We start from the raw sequence: 24107 nt of genomic DNA on the forward strand, positions 1-24107 counted from the left end.
TTGTAAACCCTATGACTGAGATATAGAGGAACATAACTCTCATCAGTGAAGAACAACTCCAAAATAGCAGAAAGGTTTATTAAAAATCTGGAGATATACCAATGTCTGCAGCAGCAGTTTAATAAAAATCAGACAGGACTTTAAGATTCATAACAGTGCAAACCTAAAGGCCTGTGGTCAAGAAAACCCACATTCTTCACATAGCCTCCTAGTGACCCTCCCAGTCCTCCTTTAGACTGGACAAAAACTGTGTCTTGCCTAGTGGAGTTGAGACCATACCAGTATTCTGCGTTATCTGTGTTCTTTAAAGGCTATTTACCAATCGGATTTGGGTGTAGACTATGGTGTAGGCTTGAGTAAGCGCCTCCCAGTACTGCCCCTGCCTGTGTTGAATAATAATGTATTCCACCTACGACTTTGTCTTAGATCAGTGGCAATTGGGGTATTTAATCGACTGGAAGTACATCGCAACGCGCATTGAAAGGATACTTTTCGACGAGTCAAATGGCTTACGCAGCATCAGCTATCAAAATAATTGTGCCGATTCTAATACTGGTAAGTAAAGAACAATTGGTTACTGTAATAATGTGTCTATAAATTCAGGAACAGCAAATAACGGAATGTTGTAAGTGTAATCTTGCACGTAGGCTTGAAATCCCAAAGAGCTGAACACAGGGACGTGTGGTGAAATGTCGACACCTTCTCAAGCGTAACTTTTTCAAGTTTCTATACAGTGACTTTATATCTCTTCATCCGCTGAAATGAGTAACTTGTTTGTTTTGAGACACGTACAGTTTCTCACGAAAGTTTCTCTGAGCGAGGGTATCGAGGCTATTTCACTAACTCTGTAACGTAGAGTGGGAGGTTCAAATGGAAAATATCAGCGATATATTTTTTACGGGATCCCTACATCACAACATTAAAAAGTAACGTCAGACACTATGTTTTTACTCTGTATTGTTTTTTATATAGCCATGGATGGAAAAGTGCTCTAGAAATAAAGATAATTATTATTATATTATGACTATGTCAGTGTTCAATTGTGTACCTACAATATAATACCATTGTGAAGGCTACTCTTATTGATAAAGTTGAGCAAAAATGGTAGGTAATATACCATCATGGTTACTGTTGTGTTGTGTTCATTGCTAATATATATATATATATATATATATATATATATATATATATATACTGTATATATATATTTTTTTCATATTGATTTTGATTGTGTGTCTCGTTTATAGATTATACAAGTCCAGGGGTATGGCAGAGGACTACAGAAACTTAACAGGCAGAAGAGAACATGGCTCATTCCTCCCAGGAAACTAATGGAAAATGATGACTATACTAAGTGGGAATACATATCAAAAGTATGAATATTTTCATTATCAGACTCCATTCTTGGTAGTCGATATAACCCAGGCTACTGACACGTTACCACACGGAATACAAGGAATTGGGACTGCTCCCCTTAATTTCGCCATGTTTATTTCATGTCTATTCAAATATACATTAGCTGCTCTAATGCTCCTAATTGAATGTGTAGCATATACTCATCAGACTCTCTTTTGTGGCCACATTTCATTTTCTATTGACCGCTAAATGCATGTCAGTTTGCTAAACAGGATGCATTAGCAGCCATACAATGTTATACAATCTGGAGACTAGTCTATGTATATAGCTATATGAATTGAGCTGTCAGTGATTGTAACTGACATACAATGGTTTAAAGTGTACATAAATGTGGTGTATCATGTATTCACTGTTTACATTCAGTGAAGACATGATACACCACATTATGCTGGTACTTTATTGTAGATCAGATCAGAGAGTACAGTAGATCACCAATGTTCCTCTCCCTGTCCTTGGTTATTTTTGAAAGCACTATTTGCATTGTCACTGTCTAATTAGACAAGTAGGCATCACCAGACCTTCATGTCTTTTCCAACAGATACGCAGTGATGAAGACGTCAATGTACAATACTTTCTCGTAGGCAAAGGAGCATCTGAAGAGCCGTTCAACCTTTTCACAGTGAATGAACAGACTGGCTTTGTCAGGATCCATGGCATTCTTGACAGGGAGGAGACACCTTTTTACGACGTGAGTCTATTTTTTTCACGCTGGCTGAGAAATGGACTTTTGCCACGAGGCTGAGGTTGTTAGTCAAGCTGCTTGATTTTGTGTTTCTTCTCAGTTGAAGGGAGTGGCCAAGTTCACAAACAGCAGCCGTGCAGAGAAAGACATTGAACTGAAAATAGTAGTTCTAGACCAAAATGATTGTCCACCTGTGTTCTCTTTCGAAATTACTGGGGAAGTCAGTGAAGCAAGTGCAACAGGTATGCGTTGAACCTTTTAGATATCAGAAATGGTATCACAGTTTAATAACAATATCAATTTGCATCATTATTAATATGATTTATTAAAGTGACCGGCCACAGTGATTGATTACTTTGTTGTGTTTCAGGTACCTATGTGATGAAAGTCAACGCCACAGATGGAGATGAGCCCGGGACGCTTCACTCACAGATAGCCTACAGTATTGTTGCTGGAGGCGGTAGCATGTTCTACATCAACCAGAAAACAGGAGAGATCCATGTCAAACAGCAAACTCTAGACAGAGAGGTGAGTGTCTGACTGTTGAGTGATGGTTGAGCAATTGTCAACCACACTGGAAAGTAAAAACATGAGTAAGAATATGATATGATGATATATGAGAATAAGGACATGCACAATCCAAGGATTCCACCTTCATTTCATAACTTGCATAGCACAAATTGTATTAGTGTTATTGACTCTGGCATGTTGTATGTCTTTCTGATATCTGTTTTCTCTGGTTTCTAATGTGTGCAGAGCCTTGGCACTTACACTCTAACAATCAAAGGAACTGATATGAACGGAAGTCCTGGAGGGCTCTCGGGAACTGGAAAATTTGTTGTCAAGATTCTGGATGTAAATGACAACATTCCGACCCTGGAAAATACCTATGTGAGAAATGAAGCCTTTTCGCATTTCAGTAACTTAACAGTAGCTTTAAGATATTTCACTTCATCATTATGAGTTTGTTGAGTTTTGTTGAAGATAAAATAACCAGTCCATGACAGCAACAGAGCCATTTTTGACAAAATCACGTGAAAGAAAATATTTGTTTAGGAAAATGGTCCTATAAAGGCTCAGAGATGTTTTGCATTTTCTATATTTACAGATGAAATACCTCTCTAAATGCAAGTGAATTGCTGAGATCTGTATTATTATATTCACAGTACGAGGCCAAAGTAATGGAGAACACATTCAACGTGATGGTGTTGAGGATCAAAGCACTGGACGCTGATTTAATCCACACTGATAACTGGCTGGCTCTCTTCACCATTGTGTCTGGAAATGAAGCAGGATACTTTAGCATCACCACAGACAGCGAGACAAACGAGGGCATTCTGGTGCTGAACAAGGTGTGGCATTAAGACATACTACAGTACACACTGGCATTTACACCAAACCACACAGGCTGCAGGCGGATAGGATTTTTTGTTTAGGAATGTTCCCAACTGAGTGAAATTGGCAGCCATGATAAGAGCTGGTCGAATTCTTTAAATGCTATGGAAATGTCCTTCAATGCTTCCTTTCTAATCCCCCCTAGCATAAGGGACACTGGACCATCATTTACGGAAGGAAATTAGATAATGCTGTCCTACAATTCCTGTTTTGATTCCCCCTCTACTGCTCCCTTCTCTCCCCAGCAAATCATCTGTGTTTTTGTGTTTGACTGACATTGTAGAAGCTCAGTCCCTTTTTTCCCCTTCCTCTGGGTTTTTGATTGGTCAAAGATTAAAGGTCAAAGGGTAAAAGTGAAATGCTCACCATGAAACTGAGAGGGATAGAGGGGAATATTTCAGCAATCCACGTCAGGCAAATATTTGGAGCACATTTCAGGGAAAAAAACACATAGCTGACCTTGAGTTATTGGATATATATACTAATCTAAGCATTTCTGATGTCCTTGGAAGGCCTTAAACTACGAGGAACTGAAAGAGCTCAACCTGCTGGTGGCTGTTTCCAACAAAGCAAAGTACCACTCCTCCATCATCACCTCCACCACCAAGACCAAGACTTACCCCATCAAGATTCATGTCCAAAATGAGCCAGAGGGCCCTCGCTTCCAGCCTCTAGTCAAAGTGGTGCGTGTCTCAGAGGATCACACCACCATTAACCTAAAAGAGGTCATCACTACCTACGCGGCCATTGATAGTGACACGCTGCTGATTGCAACCAATGTCATGTGAGAGCCCATTTTGTTTCGTCTGTTTTGTGCATTTTATTCCAATGCTTCCATACAATGTGCATTACTCTACACTTGATTTAATATACCATATGCATTAAATGTTATTTTATTGTCTTTGTGAATCATTAGTTTTTCTACAGCAGTGCTGTTGAATCTTATATCAATAATTATGTCCTTAGCATTTAATCTTCATATTTGCTGTTGTGTTCATGGCTTTCCTTTTACCTCTTTTTCAGATATGCCAAAGGAGAAGATAAGCATAACTGGATAACGATAGATCAACACACTGCTGAAATCAGACTGAATAAACTCCCAGACAGAGAATCCCTCCACCTGGTTAATGGGACCTACTATGCCAAAATAATTTGTATCACAACAGGTAAGGATTTTTTTTTTTCTTTAACCATGTCTTGAAAATTACATTGATATGTGTTAGGGTTGGATTACTGGTAGAAAGAGCATGTTGCAATGTACATGAGGATCATCCATTTAACAGTGTATGTGGATGGCAGATACTTTCATTAGTAAGGTATTTATTAACAATCCTCAATATTTAATCTTAGATATTCCAAGAAAAACAGCCACAGGAAAGATCGCTATTCAAGTTGAGGACTTCAATGACAATTGCCCGACCCTTACCAGCACGAACCAGACTGTGTGCTTTCAGGAGAATGTGGTGTATGTCACAGCCGTGGATGGGGATGCCTATCCAAATGGGGCACCATTTGAATTTAAAGTTGTGTCTAACACAAAAGAAGAGTGGTCTGTAGAGCGCCTGAATGGTGAGTATTTGCATAGAGTCACAGACAGATCATTTATTACCCTGGGAATGAACTCTCAAACATATTTGAAAGAAAACAAACTCTCCTCTGCCTTATTTGAAAGGCCTTTTAAATTGACATATTTCTGACAATGACACTGAAATATACTTTCATGTATTGCTAGTCTGAGGAACATAATGAATATTTTGTATTGTTAAGTGAAGTGTGTGTGTGTGTGTGTGTGTGTGTGTGTGTGTGTGTGTGTGTGTGTGTGTGTGTGTGTGTGTGTGTGTGTGTGTGTGTGTGTGTGTGTGTGTGTGTGTGTGTGTGTGTGTTTGTGTGTGTGTGTGTGTGTGTGTGTGTGTGTGTGTGTGTGTGTGTTTGTGTGTGTGTGTGTGTGTGTGTGTGCGTGTGTGCGTGTGATTTTTACTCCTCTGACCATTTTTTACTTTCAGACAACACAGCCATCTTACGACCAAAAGAGAGTCTGTGGCCAGGCAGGTACAAGGTCTTTATGGTGATCCAGGACCAGCAGGGAAAAGCCTGTGATGATGACCAGGTGTTAAATCTGGAGGTGTGCAGTTGTACCAAGGACAACAAGTGCCTCCCATGGCTGGATAGGATTCCTAGCGCCACACTAGGACCAGCAGGCATCCTCCTGATGCTCCTGGGACTCCTACTGCTTTTCTGTGAGTAAACTCACAGGATCATGAATGCTCAGTGAAAAGGTGTTTCATGGCACTAGTTCCTTTGTAAATAAATAATTTAAAAAAACTGGTTAGACTAGCTCTACAGAATCAGAATCAGAATCAGAATCAGAATCAGAATCAGAATCAGAATGGGATTTATTGCCAAGTAGGTTTACACCTACTTGGAATTTTTTCTGATGTGAAGGTGCATACAGTAAACATGAAACATAGAAACACAATAAGTACTACACATAACATAACACAGAATGCAACTGTCAACAGCACACAGCACACAGCACAGTCAACAGCACACAGTGTAGATAAGGATTGTTATGTCTATGCAAGGAATACTAGTTTTTGATGATTAATCCTGTGCATTTCACATGTGCTTGCAGTGCTGCCTCTCCTGCTGCTGTTCTGCCTGTGTGGTGGTGCTGGAGACGTGGGCCGTTTTAAGCCCATGCCCTGGGAAGCCAAACAGCACTTGGTCGATTATAACTGCGAGGGCCAAGGGGAAGATAAGGTATCAGCCGTGCGCAGTCTCACAGCCAGGCTACTGCTTTACTGTGTTTTTAATCATAGTATACTGCAGCCAGGCAGGATTAAATGAAACGAATGAAATGAATCTCCTCAACTGAAACATGCCATTTTGACTTCACAGGACGTGCCCATGGTGATCTTTCCAGAAGTGGACGGTGGCTTAGTAACGAAAGTGAAGGTGGACCTCACATGCGCTGCTGGTTCACATTTGTCTCAAAGTAACATTAAGCCCATGCCCTGGGAAGCCAAACAGCACTTGGTCGATTATAACTGCGAGGGCCAAGGGGAAGATAAGGTATCAGCCGTGCGCAGTCTCACAGCCAGGCTACTGCTTTACTGTGTTTTTAATCATAGTATACTGCAGCCAGGCAGGATTAAATGAAACGAATGAAATGAATCTCCTCAACTGAAACATGCCATTTTGACTTCACAGGACGTGCCCATGGTGATCTTTCCAGAAGTGGACGGTGGCTTAGTAACGAAAGTGAAGGTGGACCTCACATGCGCTGCTGGTTCACATTTGTCTCAAAGTAACATTAATAATGGACACTACCACTGGTTTAACCAAGTAAACACGGATCATGGAACATGGTATGGGCAACATGGCCAAGGATTTGGGGGATCATCAGTCCAGAGGGGTGCATTTGAAGGCATTGCTCTGTATGAGGAGTTCCTTAGAAACTATTATTCAAATGTGAGTGTTTGTTTATTTATTTATTTGTTGTTATTGTATCACTTTCATAACTGAACGTTAGCAACTTACATAGTCTGAACCATCATTAAGCGCCACAGGTGTTCACAAAAACATAGTTTAACTGAAAGTTTGCAAACACTGTTGTTAAGTTGTGTAGTGCAAACAACAGCTCTCAACCTCGTGTTGTAAGGAAGGAATACGGTGTATGCTTTACATAGAACTAGTAACAGAGGTTTAGAATGAAAATGATTCAGATTAAAGAATTCATTCAGCCTAGATGTGAATTCATTGCCTCCAAGGTGCAGCCTGCTGCGTTTATTTGGAAATACCACAATAGAAGCCTATAAAAGTAAACTGAATATAGACATTCATTTTACAAGATAAGCCTGTATGTTGAAATTAATATTCTAGATGACCGAGGAATTTGGGGAACATTATTCATAGGAAAAATGTAAGTAGTAGTATTTGCCCCTCATTAAAATACGCAGGTGTGCCAGTCCATGTGCTACACTGCGTCATTTACCAAGTAAGTTTGAACTACTAACTAACAAGGTTCAAACTTACTATTTTGGTTTCCGAAAACTGTACTTTAGGTGTTAGTTAGTTTAACGACACATCGTACCATGTTAGTTTAATGCTAACTTCCGTCATTGTACGGGAAACACATCCCTATAGTTTTTTCCCAATTGCATGTCAGTAACTCTCAATTTTCTCCTTGACTTTAGAAAGCCAGCTGCGTGGAGGGGCTTGAATCTGCAAAAGAAAACCTGCTCATCTATGAGTATGAGGGCCAGGAGTCTCCGGTGGGCTCTGTGGGCTGCTGCAGTCTCCCTCGAGGAAGACCACGACCTTGAGTTCCTCAATGACCTGGGGCCTAAATTTAAGACTCTGGCTGGCATCTGTGGTGGTGCGGCTTTTGAATTTGAATCTAGTAGGGTGATGGTCCCAGCTCCTCAGCCTTCTGCGTCACATGTGACAAACGTTTGTTCCAGTGGGGAGATCTCACAGAGCATCAGCGCAGCCAAAGCCGATGCCAAAAGCTTGGCCACTTCCTCCACCATGGTCCAGGAAAGCGTTTCCTCTACAACCTGCCATGCAGCCACCAACATGCATCTTCAAGAGAATATAGTGGTCCCAACCCAGACACTACTTATCCAGCAGCCAACTCTCTACTATGCTGCTGCCCCACCTATGTATGTAGTGGACCCACATCCCCATCCCACCCTGCTTGTAGGCCCTACAGCCAATGTGGGTGAAAACCTGGTCATGGTAGAGAGACAAGCCACTACAGGTGGCTCTATCCAGCTACAGGGGATAAGGCAGGGTGTCGTTGGGCTGGAGAACCTCCAGGGAGGCCAGAGCTTGGTTCTGGTGGAAGGGAGGGCCTCTGCTGCTGGTGACCCTCACCAGATTATTGGCACGTTAGGTAGAAGGCAAGTGGTTGAGATGCAACAAGGAATGGGCAGCAGTTCTGTGAACCAAATGGGCTATGGTGTGACCTCTGGTAATATCTCACTGTCAGAGACAGCACTAACTGCTGGAAGTGGAAGGCTACAGCATGAAGGCAGTGGAGGTTTCATTCAGGTTGTCCCATCCCAAAGCCATATGAGTCAGAGTGTAGAAGTGAGAGGCCAAAGTGCGTCTTTGAATGTTCCTCTCGAAACAAACAAAGTGTTTGTTCAGGAGAGGGTGTCGTTCACTGAGAGAAATATGCAATCCAGTAGTATAGCATAAAATGCTAAGACTTAAACACACTTTTTCCGTTTAATGCATTAGGTACTGTGGGTAGGAACAGAACCAAAAGGTACATTTCTGGTGGTAACACTTGTTGCTTTTGTTGATGTTGCCTGTGTTCCTGGGTGGAGGGCACGGCGAGATAAAGGTTTGTTGATGTGTTCTCCACTCTTGTTGAGAGACATTTTGACAAGCACTCCCAAGCAACTAGGGAGACCAGTGCCTACTACTACGGCCTTCTTCTGATGAAAAGGGAAAGTCAAAGTATTTACCAAACACTGGTACAAAACCATGAATGTAAAATGAAGATATAGTGTTACTAGGATTTAGTGTTTATTCCATTAGCGGAAAAGGGTCGCCAACAAAAAGAAGTCTTTAGTTTTATTTTGGCTTCGGTAGAGGATTTGTATATATTTTAAGATGATGACACATTTTAAATCAGTCGTTCTCAAAGTGTGGTCCGCGGACCACTGGTGGTCCGCAAGTGCCCCGTAGTGGTCCGCGACGGCCACAAGTAAATGATTGCGACATTTCTAACATACAACTCAGAACGAAGAGAACACAGTCAGTAGAAGACTAATCTATTAAAGAGTAGTCTAATCTATTAACCTGTTAATTCAGAAGGGTATTTTTGACAATTTCCGCCTATATTGCACTGTCCCATTTAAAACTTGAATATCTATGGTTCTAAACATTGCATAATAACCATTCATGGCTTAAATTAAAGAAGACACTTGGCCCATCAAATGCAATCAGTTAAAGTGTTTTATTATGTCATTTTAGTTTACATTTCAGTGCAGCAAAACCAACATTTTTGTCAGAAAAAAAACATAAAACGCCTAGTGTTTTTTTTTATGTTTCAGTGTAGAACTGGGTTTTGAATGTCATAGGGAAACTAACATTTACATTTCCTGATGCAACAACATCTTGACAGTGTGTGTAAAAAATTTGAAGCAGATAGACAAAAGTTTACAAGTGTTACACATCAGTTTCCATATGATACCTTTTAGACGTCTCCAAGTGTCCTGTACATCAAGAATTCATACTTTTTTCTTGCCTTCTGTACTACAGCAAACCATTCTGAATTAATTTCAGTGTAATATATTGTAATTTATTGTGACAACACATATGATGGTCTATAGCCTCTCCAAAATATACCCAAAAACCTATCCAGATCCATATAAAAGTACATCATGTATGTTTTGTGGTTTTGTACTCAAAAGTACATCATGTATGTTTTGTGGTGGTGTGTGGTGGGGTGTGGAGGTGGTGTAGTGGTGTGTGGAGGTGTGTGGTGGGGTGTGGAGGTGGTGTAGGGGGGTGTGGAGGTGTGTGGAGGTGTGTGGTGGTGTGTGGAGGTGGTGTAGTGGTGTGTGGAGGTGTGTAGTGGTGTGTGAAGGTGTGTGGAGGTGGTGTAGTGGTGTGTGGAGGTGGTGTAGTGGTGTGTGGAGGCGTGTGGAGGTGGTGTAGTGGTGTGTGGAGGCGTGTGGAGGTGTTGTAGTGGGGTGTGGAGGTGGTGTAGTGGTGTGTGGAGGTGTGTAGTGGGGTGTAGTGGTGTGTGGAGGTGTGTAGTGGTGTGTGGAGGTGGTGTAGTGGGGTGTGGAGGCGTGTGGAGGTGTTGTAGTGGGGTGTGGAGGTGGTGTAGTGGTGTGTGGAGGCGTTGTGGAGGTGGTGTAGTGGTGTGTGGAGGCGTGTGGAGGTGGTGTAGTGGTGTGTGGAGGTGGTGTAGTGGTGTGTGGAGGTGTGTAGTGGTGTGTGGAGGTGTTGTAGTGGTGTGTGGAGGTGTGTAGTGGGGTGTGGAGGTGGTGTAGTGGTGTGTGGAGGTGGTGTAGTGGGGTGTGGAGGTGGTGTAGTGGTGTGTGGAGGCGTGTGGAGGTGTTGTAGTGGGGTGTGGAGGTGGTGTAGTGGTGTGTGGAGGTGTGTAGTGGTGTGTGGAGGTGTGTAGTGGTGTGTGGAGGTGGTGTAGTGGGGTGTGGAGGCGTGTGGAGGTGTTGTAGTGGGGTGTGGAGGTGGTGTAGTGGTGTGTGGAGGCGTGTGGAGGGGTGTGGAGGTGGTGTAGTGGTGTGTGGAGGTGGGTGTAGTGGTGTGTGGAGGTGTGTAGTGGTGTGTGGAGGTGGTGTAGTGGTGTGTGGAGGTGTGTAGTGGTGTGTGGAGGTGGTGTAGTGGGGTGTGGAGGTGGTGTAGTGGGGTGTGGAGGTGGTGTAGTGGTGTGTGGAGGTGGTGTAGTGGTGTGTGGAGGCGTGTGGAGGTGGTGTAGTGGTGTGTGGAGGCGTGTGGAGGTGTTGTAGTGGGGTGTGGAGGTGGTGTAGTGGTGTGTGGAGGTGTGTAGTGGGGTGTGGAGGGGGTGTAGTGGGGTGTGGAGGTGTGTAGTGGTGTGTGGAGGCGTGTGGAGGTGGTGTAGTGGGGTGTGGAGGTGGTGTAGTGGTGTGTGGAGGTGGTGTAGTGGGGTGTGGAGGCGTGTGGAGGTGTTGTAGTGGGGTGTGGAGGTGGTGTAGTGGGGTGTGGAGGCGTGTGGAGGTGTGTGGTGGTGTGTGGAGGTGGTGTAGTGGTGTGTGGAGGTGGTGTAGTGGTGTGTGGAGGTGGTGTAGTGGTGTGTGGAGGTGGTGTAGTGGTGTAGTGGTGTGTGGAGGCGTGTGGAGGTGGTGTAGTGGTGTGTGGTGGTGGTGTGTGGAGGTGGTGTAGTGTGGAGGTGGTGTGTGGAGGTGGTGTAGTGTGGAGGTGGTGTAGTGGGGTGTGGTGGTGTAGTGGGGTGTGGGTGTGGAGGGATAAGATGAGATGAGTTCTGTTCTGATGAGATGAGATCTGTTCAGATGAGATGAAATGAGTGGGGAGCGGACAGATGCATCTCCTGCAGGGACATCTCTCTGGAAAAAATAAATCAATTGGCAAATGTTACACAAACAACTCAGCAATCCAGCAAAAAAAATAAAGACATTGTAAAATAACCAAACACAATATGCAACTAAAAACAAGAAAGATGCAGACATAGAGAGTACACAACAGGAGAAATATAACATGCCATACATACCAAAATGTATGCTAATAGTATTATGCGTGTGTGAACGAATACATGCAGATACATGTATAGTTTACATCAGTAGGACACAACACAGCAAAAATAGCATGTAGCTAACGTTAGCGAACTTGCTAGCAGGCTTGCTAATATGCCAGACAAATACATAGGCAAGCCAATCATTTGGAAACGTACAAAAATGCATACCAATAGTATTAAGCGTGTGTGAAACCATACATACAGACATGTATTTACATAGTTTACATTACGAGCACACAACACAGCAAAAATAGCATGTAGCTAACGTTAGCGAACTTGCTAGCAGGCTTGCTAATATGCCAGACAAATACATAGGCAAGCCAATATTGTGAGAACATACCAAAGTGCATACTAATAGTATTATGCGTGTCTGAAAACATAAATGCAGATATAGATACTTACATGTCATGTCTAGGACACAATCCAGCTGTTCCAATTGTGTCCATAGGCGAACTCCACGTCTTGTGTTGAATGCGCAAAGCCTGTGCTGGGAATGACTGCTCTGGCGCATGGAAAGCGCACCAGAGAACCTTCGGTTACGCGTGGACCAATCACATCGTAATATTATTCAAAGACAGGCAATGGGCATACCATTGTAAACATGAGAATGAGTACTATTGGATAGAATAGGTGTCAATCAGTTTATAGTAACTGGATTGGAGAAACAGGCATTTTGAATGCGGTCGTCTGTTACAGGAAGTGGTTGGTTTGTGGGCACTAGACATGAAAATGAACGTAGAACAAGGAATAAAATGTACTGTGGCCAATAAAAACTACACAGTTTCGTAGAAGAGATATATGGCTTTGATTATTCAGGTATGTTTTAAAAAAAAATATATTTGTCATGGCCATGAGGAGCTCGAGAAGATTGAGATCATATGATATGGGAAATGGAGGCATGTTTTGTGCTGTGATGTGAGTACATAAATAAACCACAATAATATCCTCAGTTAAACTATTCAGTGTCATCATTTAGTTGTTTGGATAGATAACGATTTTTTCATGGCAGAAAACAAGACATTTTGGCAAAGATAGCATGTTTAAATGGACGATTAGTTTGAGGAGGCGTCAGGGGGTGGGGCACAGCAGGGGGCACACCACGTTTTTCTTTTGGTCGTTTTCTAATGACCTGCTGAACACAGGCATTTGATATTACGTGTGCTTCTGGCAGTATTAGTGCTTTTCAGATACAAGTATTTTTATGGTAAAATGTTTTTTATTTTTGTGGCTACATGCACGTAATTAAGATGTTATCAGCCCGGTCGCGGCCGCGCGACCGCTAGGGGGCGTATCTGAACTAACAAGTTAAGAAGGTCATGGATCGGTGGCTTAAGACAGGGACAATGAAAAGAAAATTAAATGAGAATGCCTCTGACACAGACAAGAAGAAGGGTCACTCCCGCCGCGGAGCTGCTTTCAAACAGCATTTCTTTTCTCCCGCTGCGGAGACAGCAAGATGATAACTTTATTCTGTGTTGTGTGACGTTGGACAATGACAACTTATAATTATGAAAAGTTGACTACTAGGATGGCTATATTAATGCCAGTCGGCTAGCCTACGGTTGGTAGTGAATTACTGCGGTCGCATGGTCGGTATGCGCATCGTTGTGTTTATTGGTGTTTAGTGATACATTGGCGTGTCTGAGTGTGTGATGGGAGTATGAAGCTGTGAACTATAGTTTGCAACTTAACCAAGTCACGCATGGAGCAGGGTTCCAGATGCTTTGCCTAGCGCATTGTCATATCTATAACTAGCCTACCGATAAAAAAGGAGTGCCCATCCGCGAAAATCACGTGCCGCTAACAATTGTCTGGTGCCAGGTCTGGGTAGGAGTTGTTCCGGGGATATACTATTTAGTTAGATGGTCCGCAAGGTTTTTTTAATAGGCTAAGTGGACCTTGGTCTGAAAAAGTTTGAGAAACACTGTTTTAAATGATCTATCATTATTTAATACAAAACTTTATTAAACTGTACCCAACACTGTATTTTGTTTATTTGTATGCCCCCTATATTGGATATCATGAATTAAGTGTCATTTATAATAATAATGTAATGTTTTCATATTTTGGGGGGAAGGCTTGTTTTTTAAACAAGTATTTAAAAAAAAAACTTGGATAGACGGTACATAAACGGGGAATAACAAGTGTGTTTGGCTTAGGTTTTCTCTGCTTATTATACACTGCTTATTATTACTTCTAGATGGTGCTACTGTTCTTTATATGGGCTCCCACATCTTATTAGTGATATGCATTTTTGTGTATTTGTGTAATGTAATAAGCAAAGGAAATAATCACTTGAACCACAGAATCATTTTTTTTAATGTTTTTTTAGTTCCTTTTCCTGAGTGTTTGGCCCTGCTTTTTGACACAGTTGGCTAGGGTCCAGAAATGCAATGGCGATTGAATTTTGTTTTTTTGCCACATTTTCAGATTTTTTTAAAACACGGCTTTATGCAGCAGTATATGTATTGTATGCCTAAATGCACTGAAATAAATGGATTTCGAATTCAAACATTCTTGTTTTGTATTCTTTTTTACATTGTTTGGGAGGTGAGGCTTCACAAGTTTCACTTACCTCAAATACAACCACTGCCACACATCAGTTGTCTGAAAGGATGCATCATACAAAAACCAGTGTACATGTAAGGAAAACTCCTTTGGTGTTGAAGGATCCATTTGCATGGAAAATTATAGCTCATAAAACATTGACATTGAGCAAGAATGATATATGACAAAAACTCTGGTTAGTATACCACAATACTTGTCAATCAATGTTGATAACCTTTTCCTGAAAACAACCTACTTGATAGGTATTATTTTATAATTACAAAACAAGATGAGTAATGTCTTTAATTACAATCAAGTGGTGAGAGTGGGGAGTAAAGTTATTGTATATATCCCTCATCCAGGATATGCCCTATCAGTTACACTTTTAAGAGAGTGCATATGTGTGCAAATGAGAAGAAGATATATCCTATTTAGGATAACATTTATTAACTTTTGTCATGAATATTTGAAAGTAAAATTCTGAATATTCCTATATACAGTTGTACCCCCCTCGTTGGCTTACTTGTGTTGATTAGATTAGATTGGATTAGATTCAACTTTATTGTCATTGCACACACAAGTACAAGTACTGAGGCAACGAAATGCAGCATCTAACCAGAAGTGCAAAGCAGAAGAGTGCAGAGTGTGTGCATAATGGTAAAATAAATATAGATAAATAGGATATATACAGTATGACATAAGATATAAGTGGTATGAGCAGTAAGAACATGAGCAGCAATAATGGTGATTAGTGCAGATGTGATATAGATATATGTAAAGTGCAGGTGAAGTACAGGTGAAGGTGGCAGTAGAAGTTATAAAGTTATAAATGAGGTAGGAGACATGATAAGATATAAGTACGATGAATATGGATATGGACAACAATTTTAAATAAATAGATATAGACAAATGAACAATTTAGTGCAAATGTTCAGTAGCTGGAGGGAGGTGTGTGGCAGTCAGGCCAGGGTGGAGGGGGGAATACAGTCACTGTAGGAAGGAGTGTGAGGGGGGTAGCCAGGGGGGGCTATCACCGTGGTGCAGAGTTCAACAGGGTGACAGCCGCAGGGAAGAAGCTGTTCCTGAGCCTGCTGGTCTGGGAACAGAGGGCCCTGTAGCGCCTCCCTGAGGGGAGGAGGGCAAACAGTCTGTGGTTGGGATGGGAGCTGTCCTTCTCGATGCAACTGAAGGGACCGGTATAGTTAATCAGAATATGCCTTAGTCAATAATTCAATGATCTTATACCTAGTTATAATTGTTACTTTTATTTGGATTTAACTAGCATGAAAACAGTTCCTGGGTGAATATACTTGATTTTGACCAGGGGAGTGAGGTGCGACATTGGTCTCACCTTCCCCCCCCAGGTCGAGACAAAGAGCCCTGCACCCATGGCCCATTTGAATAGACGGTAACACCCCTTAGATATCAGTGTATTTAACAGACTGTCCCTCAAGGGATAATCAGATGAGTCTGAGGTGAAGCTATGAGTGGACGTTCAGGCTTTGTCTCCCTTGGTGGCCACCACTGTATAAGATTAAAACCTGGATCTTGACTGACTAAAATCCAAGACTGGTCTCTAATATATGGTATAAATGATATCCCATCACAACATAGAGTTTCACATAGAATGAGAGGAAACATGTAGGCTAACCATGGATCTTTCACAGCTTTTATAGCTGCTCAGCTAATGGACCTGGAAAACATCTAATGCTTAAAGAAAAAATCTATTGACCATATGTCACTGGCTTTATAAAATCTGTGTGCAAATCACAATGAGATCATTTCCTGATTGCCATGTATGTAACTATGGAAATTGCTAATGTAAGGAGTCCCTTTCCAGACCAATGGTGGAACTGGGAGTGGGTGAAGGTTTCTGCGTGTTCCTTTGTCTGTGCTTTAATGAAATATAATAGTTTATTAAAGGACCCCATCTTGCTAAACCACCCTTATTAACTGGTTTCTTTTAGGAATAGTGTCGTTCAGAATATTGCCACTGCCGTTTTCTAGATTCAGGCGTATGCCACGGACACAACCTGTTACTAGTTCTGGAGAATAGCTCAGAGGATGCAGTGCTGCCACGGATTGCTGTACTTACCAGCATGTTAGTCCTAGCTGGTTCAGGGACTGCGTGACCAGTATAACCATTTGGTCCAGTGCTGAGGCTGGAAGGCAATCCACCACTGTATAATACAATGTATTGAACAACAGTTCTGCTACAGGGTGTCTAACCCAGGTGATTAGCCAAGAACCTCAAGACTTATATCTCTGCTTTTTGACTATTCCTAGTCATGTGTTGTGGTAACACTGTTAGTAATACTAATTTCAGCAGGAGCAACAGTGGAGCAGAGCAAGTTATTTGTGGGTACAAGTTACTAATTCAGTTACACATTCAAACTAATCTAAAATACCAGACATAGGGCCAGATGATGACATGGAATTTTGTGTTTGCGCTGATAGGGATCACACAAGGAGGATTCATACATGGAGGACTCTAAGTTATTTATAAATAGGCATTACCTGCAGCCTATAGGGATCAGAATTCCCATATTTCTGCAGGACTGGGATCACTTTACCATTCAAACTGAGACCATTCAAGTGAAACTAGATATGACATAGAAACCATCTTGCAATGCCATACAACACTTAGTACCTTTCATTTAATGTCCTGCCCTAAGTGTAACCCTTGTGTGGAAAAGCACAGGGAGATAAACAGAGGCAGGGGGGAGAGATAGAGAGAGCATCAGGAGATGTGAGAAAAGTCAATTTAGTGGAACAATGCAATCCTAGAATGTTCTTAAAGACATTTTCTGTAAACAACTGATTACTGCAGTGTATTTGGAACTAGTTTTAAGATCCCAATGTTATCGGCCTGCAACTTGCATACTGGGTGGGTCACCTCAAGTCGTGCACACTGCGTTTTAATTAAAATAATCACACAGACACCAAAACCTGAAAACCGAACTTACTCAATTTGAATATTACAGTTTGCAGGTTTCTTGAGAATAGCCTCAAAACATTTTCACTCAAGACACTTTAAGAGTGTATTTTCCAAAGAAGTTGCTGCACCCTTGAGCTCACAACTCAGGAAGCCGTGCCTTTGAGGTGGGGCGAGGGTTGTTCATCAAACTGATGCGCTGGTTCATTCCTGACTGGCACCTGTGTGTGTGTTCCTTGTTTTTACCTGGCATTGGTACAGGTCAGATATATATCATCATCGTCATGATTTGATTGCAACACCAAAGGCATGTCAACACACTTCTTTTTTATTTTGATACACCTCCTTTTATTTGAGTGCAGTCTAAGCCTCTGAATGGGCCAGTGCTATCTGAAGGCCTACATTTAATAACGTGTTTACCTGTGAGAAATTACAAAAACAACAGCATACAATAAAATGTAGATAAATACTCACTTAGAGTAATATAGAGTTATGGATTGCTGGTGATTTCTGTTAGTTTATCCAGATAAAACATCTCCAGGAACCATCGCTATTCAGGTTGAGGACTTAAATGACCATCACAGTACTGGAGCACTCTATGGGTGAAGTGGATAACAATTAGGCCGCATTATCCTCCATGCTGCCCTCTGCCAGTGAAACTAGTAAACTGCACTTCCCAGTCTAAGTTCCTGGGAGTAAAAATGTCGAGCAGCGATAACCCGTTTGTAAGTAAATGCAATAAAACATACAAGACACCGTTTAGGAATCAAAGAATATGCTCTGATTCTGCATGTTAAAGAGAGAATTAAAAGCTTAAAAATTGCAAAATGTCATTAATGAATTAGAGAAATATGCAGTGAACACTGACACATCAAAGGTATATCATAATCACACCTCTCTGTGTGTTTTATTTTTATATCATTGTACATAATTAATCACATAGATTAAAGTGAATAATTCATTCAGTTAGTTCACTGAGTATTGTGCATTTTGTTCATGTAGCAACTTGAAGTTAAGATGAATCATGCAACTTGACAGTGTTGCCTCAGATCTGCCAGTGTGGTGGTGCTGGAGTGCTGCCTGAGGATATGACGCCTATTCCCTGTAAGTCAAATGGGAGCAAAATGGGCTATGACGCAGAAGGTTGAGATGAGGACAAGGTATCAATTATGTTGTGTTGACTTAACAGGAAGTGCCCCCTTTTGGTAATACTGTTTTTTTACTGTTATACACAGGAAAAGAAGTTAAATTACTTGTGCTATTGTTTGGGAACTTCCCACGGCGGCCAATCCTCACACACTCACATGCAAGTACTAATAGCTAGCAACTTAATCAATATAACAACTGCCTAACCGTTGATCATGTGCAGGAGGATACAATAACAATGCACAACTGGCTGGAGACAGCCACAACACGCACCGCAAGTTGTACCCGGGATCCGTAAAGGTCCTCCTTCACGGTACAATATGCCCCTCTCATTTCCTGCTGTCCCTGTCATTCACTGCCAGAGTTTACCTCAACTTGTTTATTCTCAAACAACACAAATGATTTTAAATCTGCTTATGTCTCCATGTGTAGCGACCTTGGGTCAGACTAGCTGACAAAATATGTTTTAATGAGTCAACACCCAAAAACACAACTAGCAGCTATTGTTTTCACCCACCAACTGAGGTGCTACAGAGTTGGGAGGACATCATAGCTGGCTCCATCGATGAATTTAATGTGGTTAGCATCCATGGCCCAAAGTTCTCTCTAGCTGATCATCCTCGTCTCAACACCATGCCAGTTCATCCATTGCCCTTGCTTTGTTTGAGAAGCCACTGCTTCTTGTCTAATTTCCTCTTCTTGCGCACAAACAAAACTAGTTACCACCTGCCCAGGGATGGATAACCGAGCGCAGGGGGCCCCTAAGCCAGAGCGTCTGCGTGAAGTCACTGTTATGTATCTCTTATTTGTGGTTGAAAGAGGTGTATTTTGTTGGCTTTAATTGAGTGTACCTGCACTGTGTTAGGCTTTTACATGTCCAGGCCCAGGGGCCCATGGTTTCATAATTCAGGAATGTAGTCTTACCCTATACTTTCCAATTGCCTCCAAGCCCAAACCCTACTCTTCCACTCTGCATCTGCTCCCTATATGATATCCCTATGCTGTAATGCGTCTTGTGAATGTTGAACTGCTTCTTGTGGATTCCACTTCTTCCCTGTTATACCATTGAAGCAGTGTTCTTGACTTCTGGATCCTTAGACTGTGAGAAATTCATTTCCAGGCAGGTCTTAGCACATTTGAACTCCTCCACCAAGCTGTTCATTGGTATGTCCAAAATTCCTTTTCCATACAAAGCTACAGTACGACCCCAAGCCATTGCATAACTGTCGTATTCATGACTCTCTCTCATTTCTCCACCTCTGAAATAGCAACAGTCTAAGACCACCTTCCACATTGCAAAAGCCCTGCAAACTGCAAGCACTATAATTTCAGTTTACCAAGCAAGAAAATGTTGCTATACAGATCGCTCTGATTCCCATATAATTACCACCCCAGCCATGGTGAAAGCCAGCATTGGTACATCCAACCATGAAACCAATCTCCAAATGTTCCCAGGATGTGGTATAGTTACTTGTGTTAAATCACAACTGAGTATCCTCATAATATTCCCTGACTAACACTGAAATCTTCTCAGGGACCTGAAAGGCTGAATGCCTTCCACAACAGACTGTGTGGAATCGGTCCAAAGGCATTGGCGAGATCCAAAAATACCACATGGAGGTCTCTGCCTTCTGTCCTTGCTGGATGAATTTCATGCCAAATCATGCTACTTTGTTCCAAACATCCAGACAAACCTGAGATTCCTGCTTTTTGCATGGAAATATCAAACTATTTGCCTTCAGATACAAGACCAACCTTCTTGCCTCCACACTAAGAAGACTGATAGGTCGGAATTGCTCATGGTGTTCTTCTCTTTTGGAATGAAAATGCCAGCTGCCGAACACAACATCCTTGGAAATATTCCTTTTTTTCCTTGCCATCACCTTCAGGTGCTCCTTTATAGACACTGTAAGGTACCCCATTAGGGCAACGAGACGATGCTGCCCTTGCACAATGCCCAACTCCACCTGGGCAGGCCATCGTCCATTGGTAAATCTATCCAATTGGAGGAATGTCTGCCAGAAACCACAAGATCCACTTGCCTCTGATTGTTACAGATACTCCTCTTGGTCCTTTCTTTAAACTCTCAAACTTCCCGATTTGTCTCGAGTGAATAAAGACTTCACAAATTTAAATGGCTCTTTGTGGAATGCTAGTTCTTGTTCTTGTTCTTTCTTCTTCCTTCTTCGTCTGAGGAGATCCGCCCTACTTAACGTAGCCAGTCTACTTTTTACATCTGCCTGCAGTGCACTAATACCTTCCCTCTGTTCATAATATGCTCATTTCCACTGCATCTTCAGCTGCCACCTTTTCTCCGAATCAGCCTTTCTATTTCAACCTGTCATCTTGACTTGGCTTGACCTTGCTTTTCCTTCCTAGCTTTCTGACAAACTCCCTATATCTTTCCATGACATAATTAACTAATCCATGTTATTCATTTCATACTCCGTTGTACCCTTCAATCCTTCCAAAATTCCTTTCAAATGAACATTGATGCAATTCCATTCGTTGACTTCGGAGGCCCCTGGCCATCTAACTTTTGGTTTCTGCCCACTACATGTTTCCTTCTTAGTTTTGTCCTTGCTGTTGGCCAGCTGCATGATGCCCACCATTCTGTGCAAGTGTGCCGGGTCCTCATTCTACTGTAGCAGAGGAGTACAAATAGAGGTGAAAGATGACATTTGTCCTCTTTTTAAAAGGCCTGCCAACATATTTAGAAAAGACTATTTACAGGTTGGTTTGTTTGTGTGCACACTTGTGCGTGTGTGTGCGAGAGTTGTTTAGTATGATAATATACAGTATTAGTATTATTTTGATTTATGAAATCAATGATCTGGGGCCTCTATATATAGGACTCTGGCTGACATCTCGGTGCGGCTTTTGAAGTTGAATCGTGTAAGGTGATGGTCACAGCTCCTCAGCCTTCTACATTGCACGTGATAAAAATTGATGTCAGCATGGGAGATCTCACAGTGTATCGTTGTGCCAATGCCAAGGCCACAAGCTTGGCCCGTCACACTTCCACTCTGACCCAAGGCAAGGTGTGGTAGGGCTGGGAGGCCAGAGCTTGGTTCTGGTGGAAGGGGAGGGCCTCTGCTGCTGGTGACCCTCACCAGATTATTGGCACGTTAGGTAGAAGACAAGTGATATTGGTCAAGACACAGTGAGCAGTGGCTCTTTGAAACAAATCAGCCATGCTGTGACTCTGACCTCTGGTAATATGTCATTGTCAGAGACAGCAGTAACTGCTAGAAGTGGAAGGCCACAGCAGGAAATATTAATAACTATTGAAGACTCATAAGTGTTTGGTGTAAGAGTAATACACAAAACATTGTAGCACTAAAAATAGGTCCTAAACCCAATGGTAGTTTGGAAAAGTAAGAGCTGTTCATGAGTAGTCCACAACTGTCGCTGCTACTGTAAATGGTTGGATAGATTTAATGGCATCAAGCTGATGAGGGGAAACAGAAATTCACTGAACTATTACACTTAATGCAAATAATTATTTTTAGGAAGTCTGACTCCATGGGATTTCAGTTGACTTGCAATTACTGTACCATTCAAATATACTTTTTATTTTTGTATTCTTTTGATTCATTTATTTCTCCAATGCATGTATTGGTGCATTTGTAAATATCTTTGAATTATACTGATGCATGAAATGGTATATTATTTTTGTGCAGTTTTTACAAGCTGTTAGCATTGGTGTTGAAGCAGGTCTAGCTTTGACATAACAAAGACACTGAAGGTGCACAGGTAATGCTAACTAACACAAGCATTACGGCATAACACACAGACGAAATGATAACTGTCAGGACAACGGTCACGCTAACACTGGACACAAAAGGGAGACACTTAGCAATATCCTAAATTGAAACATTTACACATAACAGAACACTGTCTCTCTCTTAACCGCATAACATGCTGGGAGTCACTTACAGTCTCTTACCTAGAGCATACGGAAGCCTACTAACCCCCTGCACATTACACAGGCCCTAGGCCTAGAGGGCCAAATACACAGGAGTCCAGAGCTTGCTGAACCAGTTTTAAAAATCCACCCATGGTCACTGTGCAGCTCCTCAGGTGCACTGAAATGGCAGAACATTTCACTGACCAGGCGCTCAGTGGTGGTGACAGTACTCTGGTCGGTAGTGACAGTACTCTGGTCGGTAGTGACAGTACTCTGGTAGTGAAGTAGTCCATGGCCACAATGACGAAGTGATTTCCCTGGTCCGTGGTGGGAAAGGGACCCAGGATGTCCACACCCACACACTCCATGGCACTGCTGCAGCGGAGCGAGATAGCTCTGGGTCGCCCCCTTCTGAGCAGTGCAGGAGTCACACCGATGGACATAAAGCTCCACGTCCTGGCGAAAGTCCGGCCAGTATAGGAACTGGAGCAGGTAAAGCCTTAGTGACTCCAAAAACCTCAATGTATTGCCCTGCTGCTCTTCGCGGCCCCTGTGTCGGTTGCTGGGGGGATGTGGCAATGGCTTGTCGCCAGGGACCGGGGTGCACTTAGACGGATGTGCTCCCAGAGTCGCTCTGGCAGCAAACCCCAGAGGAACGTTTGGAGTGCAAGCTCTTCCTGTTTGATGTCACCGAAGGTTGGATACCCATGCTGGGCATACAGGCGAAGATAAGTGGCATAGGTGTCCAGGCTCTCTTTGTCACCAGTTTATCTCTGGCGCTCTCTGCAAAGAACCGCTGGCTGAACCGGTGCTGCAGTGCACCCTCAACGGCTGGCCGGCTGGAGATCAGTGAGGACCTGCAGCACTTTGCCTTCCAGAGTAACCTGGATCCGTGTCTCCTCCGCCAACAAGGCGTTGAACCGGGCTGTCAGCTTGACCTGGATGATATGCATCTCGAATGGGCCCTCTCCGTTTCTCCAGCTTCATTGCTTCTCGCAGACGTGCTCCCATTGACACAGTGTTGGCTCCCGGGTGACCCGCAGTGGCGGCGGTCGGTCCTGAAGAGCACACAAGCCTGAAACACTGGAACACACTGAGAGAAACACGAGGCAGGTCTAGCTTTGGCATAACAACGCCACTGATGGTGCTCAGATAACTAACTAGCACAGGGGCTAACGCACAGGCATTATAGCATAACGTAGACAAAATCGAGACACAATTAACATTCTAAACAAGAACATTTACACATAAACAGAACACTGGCGCTCTCTTAACCACACAGCATGCTGTGAGTCACTTTACAGTCTACAGTCTTACCTACAGAGCAGGCGGAACCTTCACTATCCCTACACATTACAATATTTTAAAGAACAATGGGTACATGGGAAGTGTTATTCATTGACACTGTTATTCCTGTGCATATATGTCCATATTTGCTATATTATATTGATACCAAGATTAAGTGTAAGATATTTTCTTTTCCTCATGTTACCTTTGTTATACTTAAGGATGACTGTGGAATGTAACTCTATCATCAAAATGTGTAGTCTATCAAATATGCACAACACATACTGTACTATAAAGAACACATATCATGTTAAATGTTAGGATGCACACTGAAATTATTCACAAAATACCTATTTGATTTGATTATCCTGCCATGTACAATTACTAATATGGTGCATATTAAATGTACTATGCAAACAATTAGACTATTTCCCAGTAATAGTGGTTTAATGAGGCTTTTCTAGGCCATGTCAAGTAGTCCTTGTAGTAATTTCAGCAATATAATATAGAATTTCACATCCTCTGCATACTG

General features: G+C 42.3%; 1 protein-coding gene across 1 annotated transcript; it reads left to right on the forward strand.

Annotated features, from left to right (window-relative positions):
- Nucleotides 1–223: 223 nt before the first annotated feature.
- Nucleotides 224–7818, forward strand: LOC105898366 (desmoglein-2-like). The gene is made up of 15 exons (XM_031562806.1): nt 224–555; nt 1248–1373; nt 1955–2104; nt 2199–2340; nt 2469–2626; nt 2855–2989; nt 3265–3450; nt 4006–4277; nt 4517–4659; nt 4844–5062; nt 5497–5730; nt 6126–6217; nt 6530–6565; nt 6704–6964; nt 7690–7818. The coding sequence occupies exons 1-15, from the start codon at nt 505–507 to the stop codon at nt 7816–7818; spliced, it is 2334 nt and encodes a 777-aa protein (XP_031418666.1). The 5' UTR covers nt 224–504.
- Nucleotides 7819–24107: the final 16289 nt, after the last annotated feature.

The sequence above is a fragment of the Clupea harengus genome, chromosome 25, assembly GCF_900700415.2.
Source record: "Clupea harengus chromosome 25, Ch_v2.0.2, whole genome shotgun sequence".
Classification (NCBI taxonomy): Eukaryota; Metazoa; Chordata; class Actinopteri; order Clupeiformes; family Clupeidae; genus Clupea; species Clupea harengus.

Excerpts from the sequence above, each read along its gene's own strand:
- LOC105898366 (XM_031562806.1), top strand. The coding sequence starts at position 505 with ATGGCTTACGCAGCATCAGCTATCAAAATAATTGTGCCGATTCTAATA. Across the intron at positions 556-1,247 it reads TTGTGCCGATTCTAATACTG|ATTATACAAGTCCAGGGGTA; the intron begins GTAAGTAAAGAA and ends TCTCGTTTATAG. Across the intron at positions 2,341-2,468 it reads CAGTGAAGCAAGTGCAACAG|GTACCTATGTGATGAAAGTC; the intron begins GTATGCGTTGAA and ends GTTGTGTTTCAG.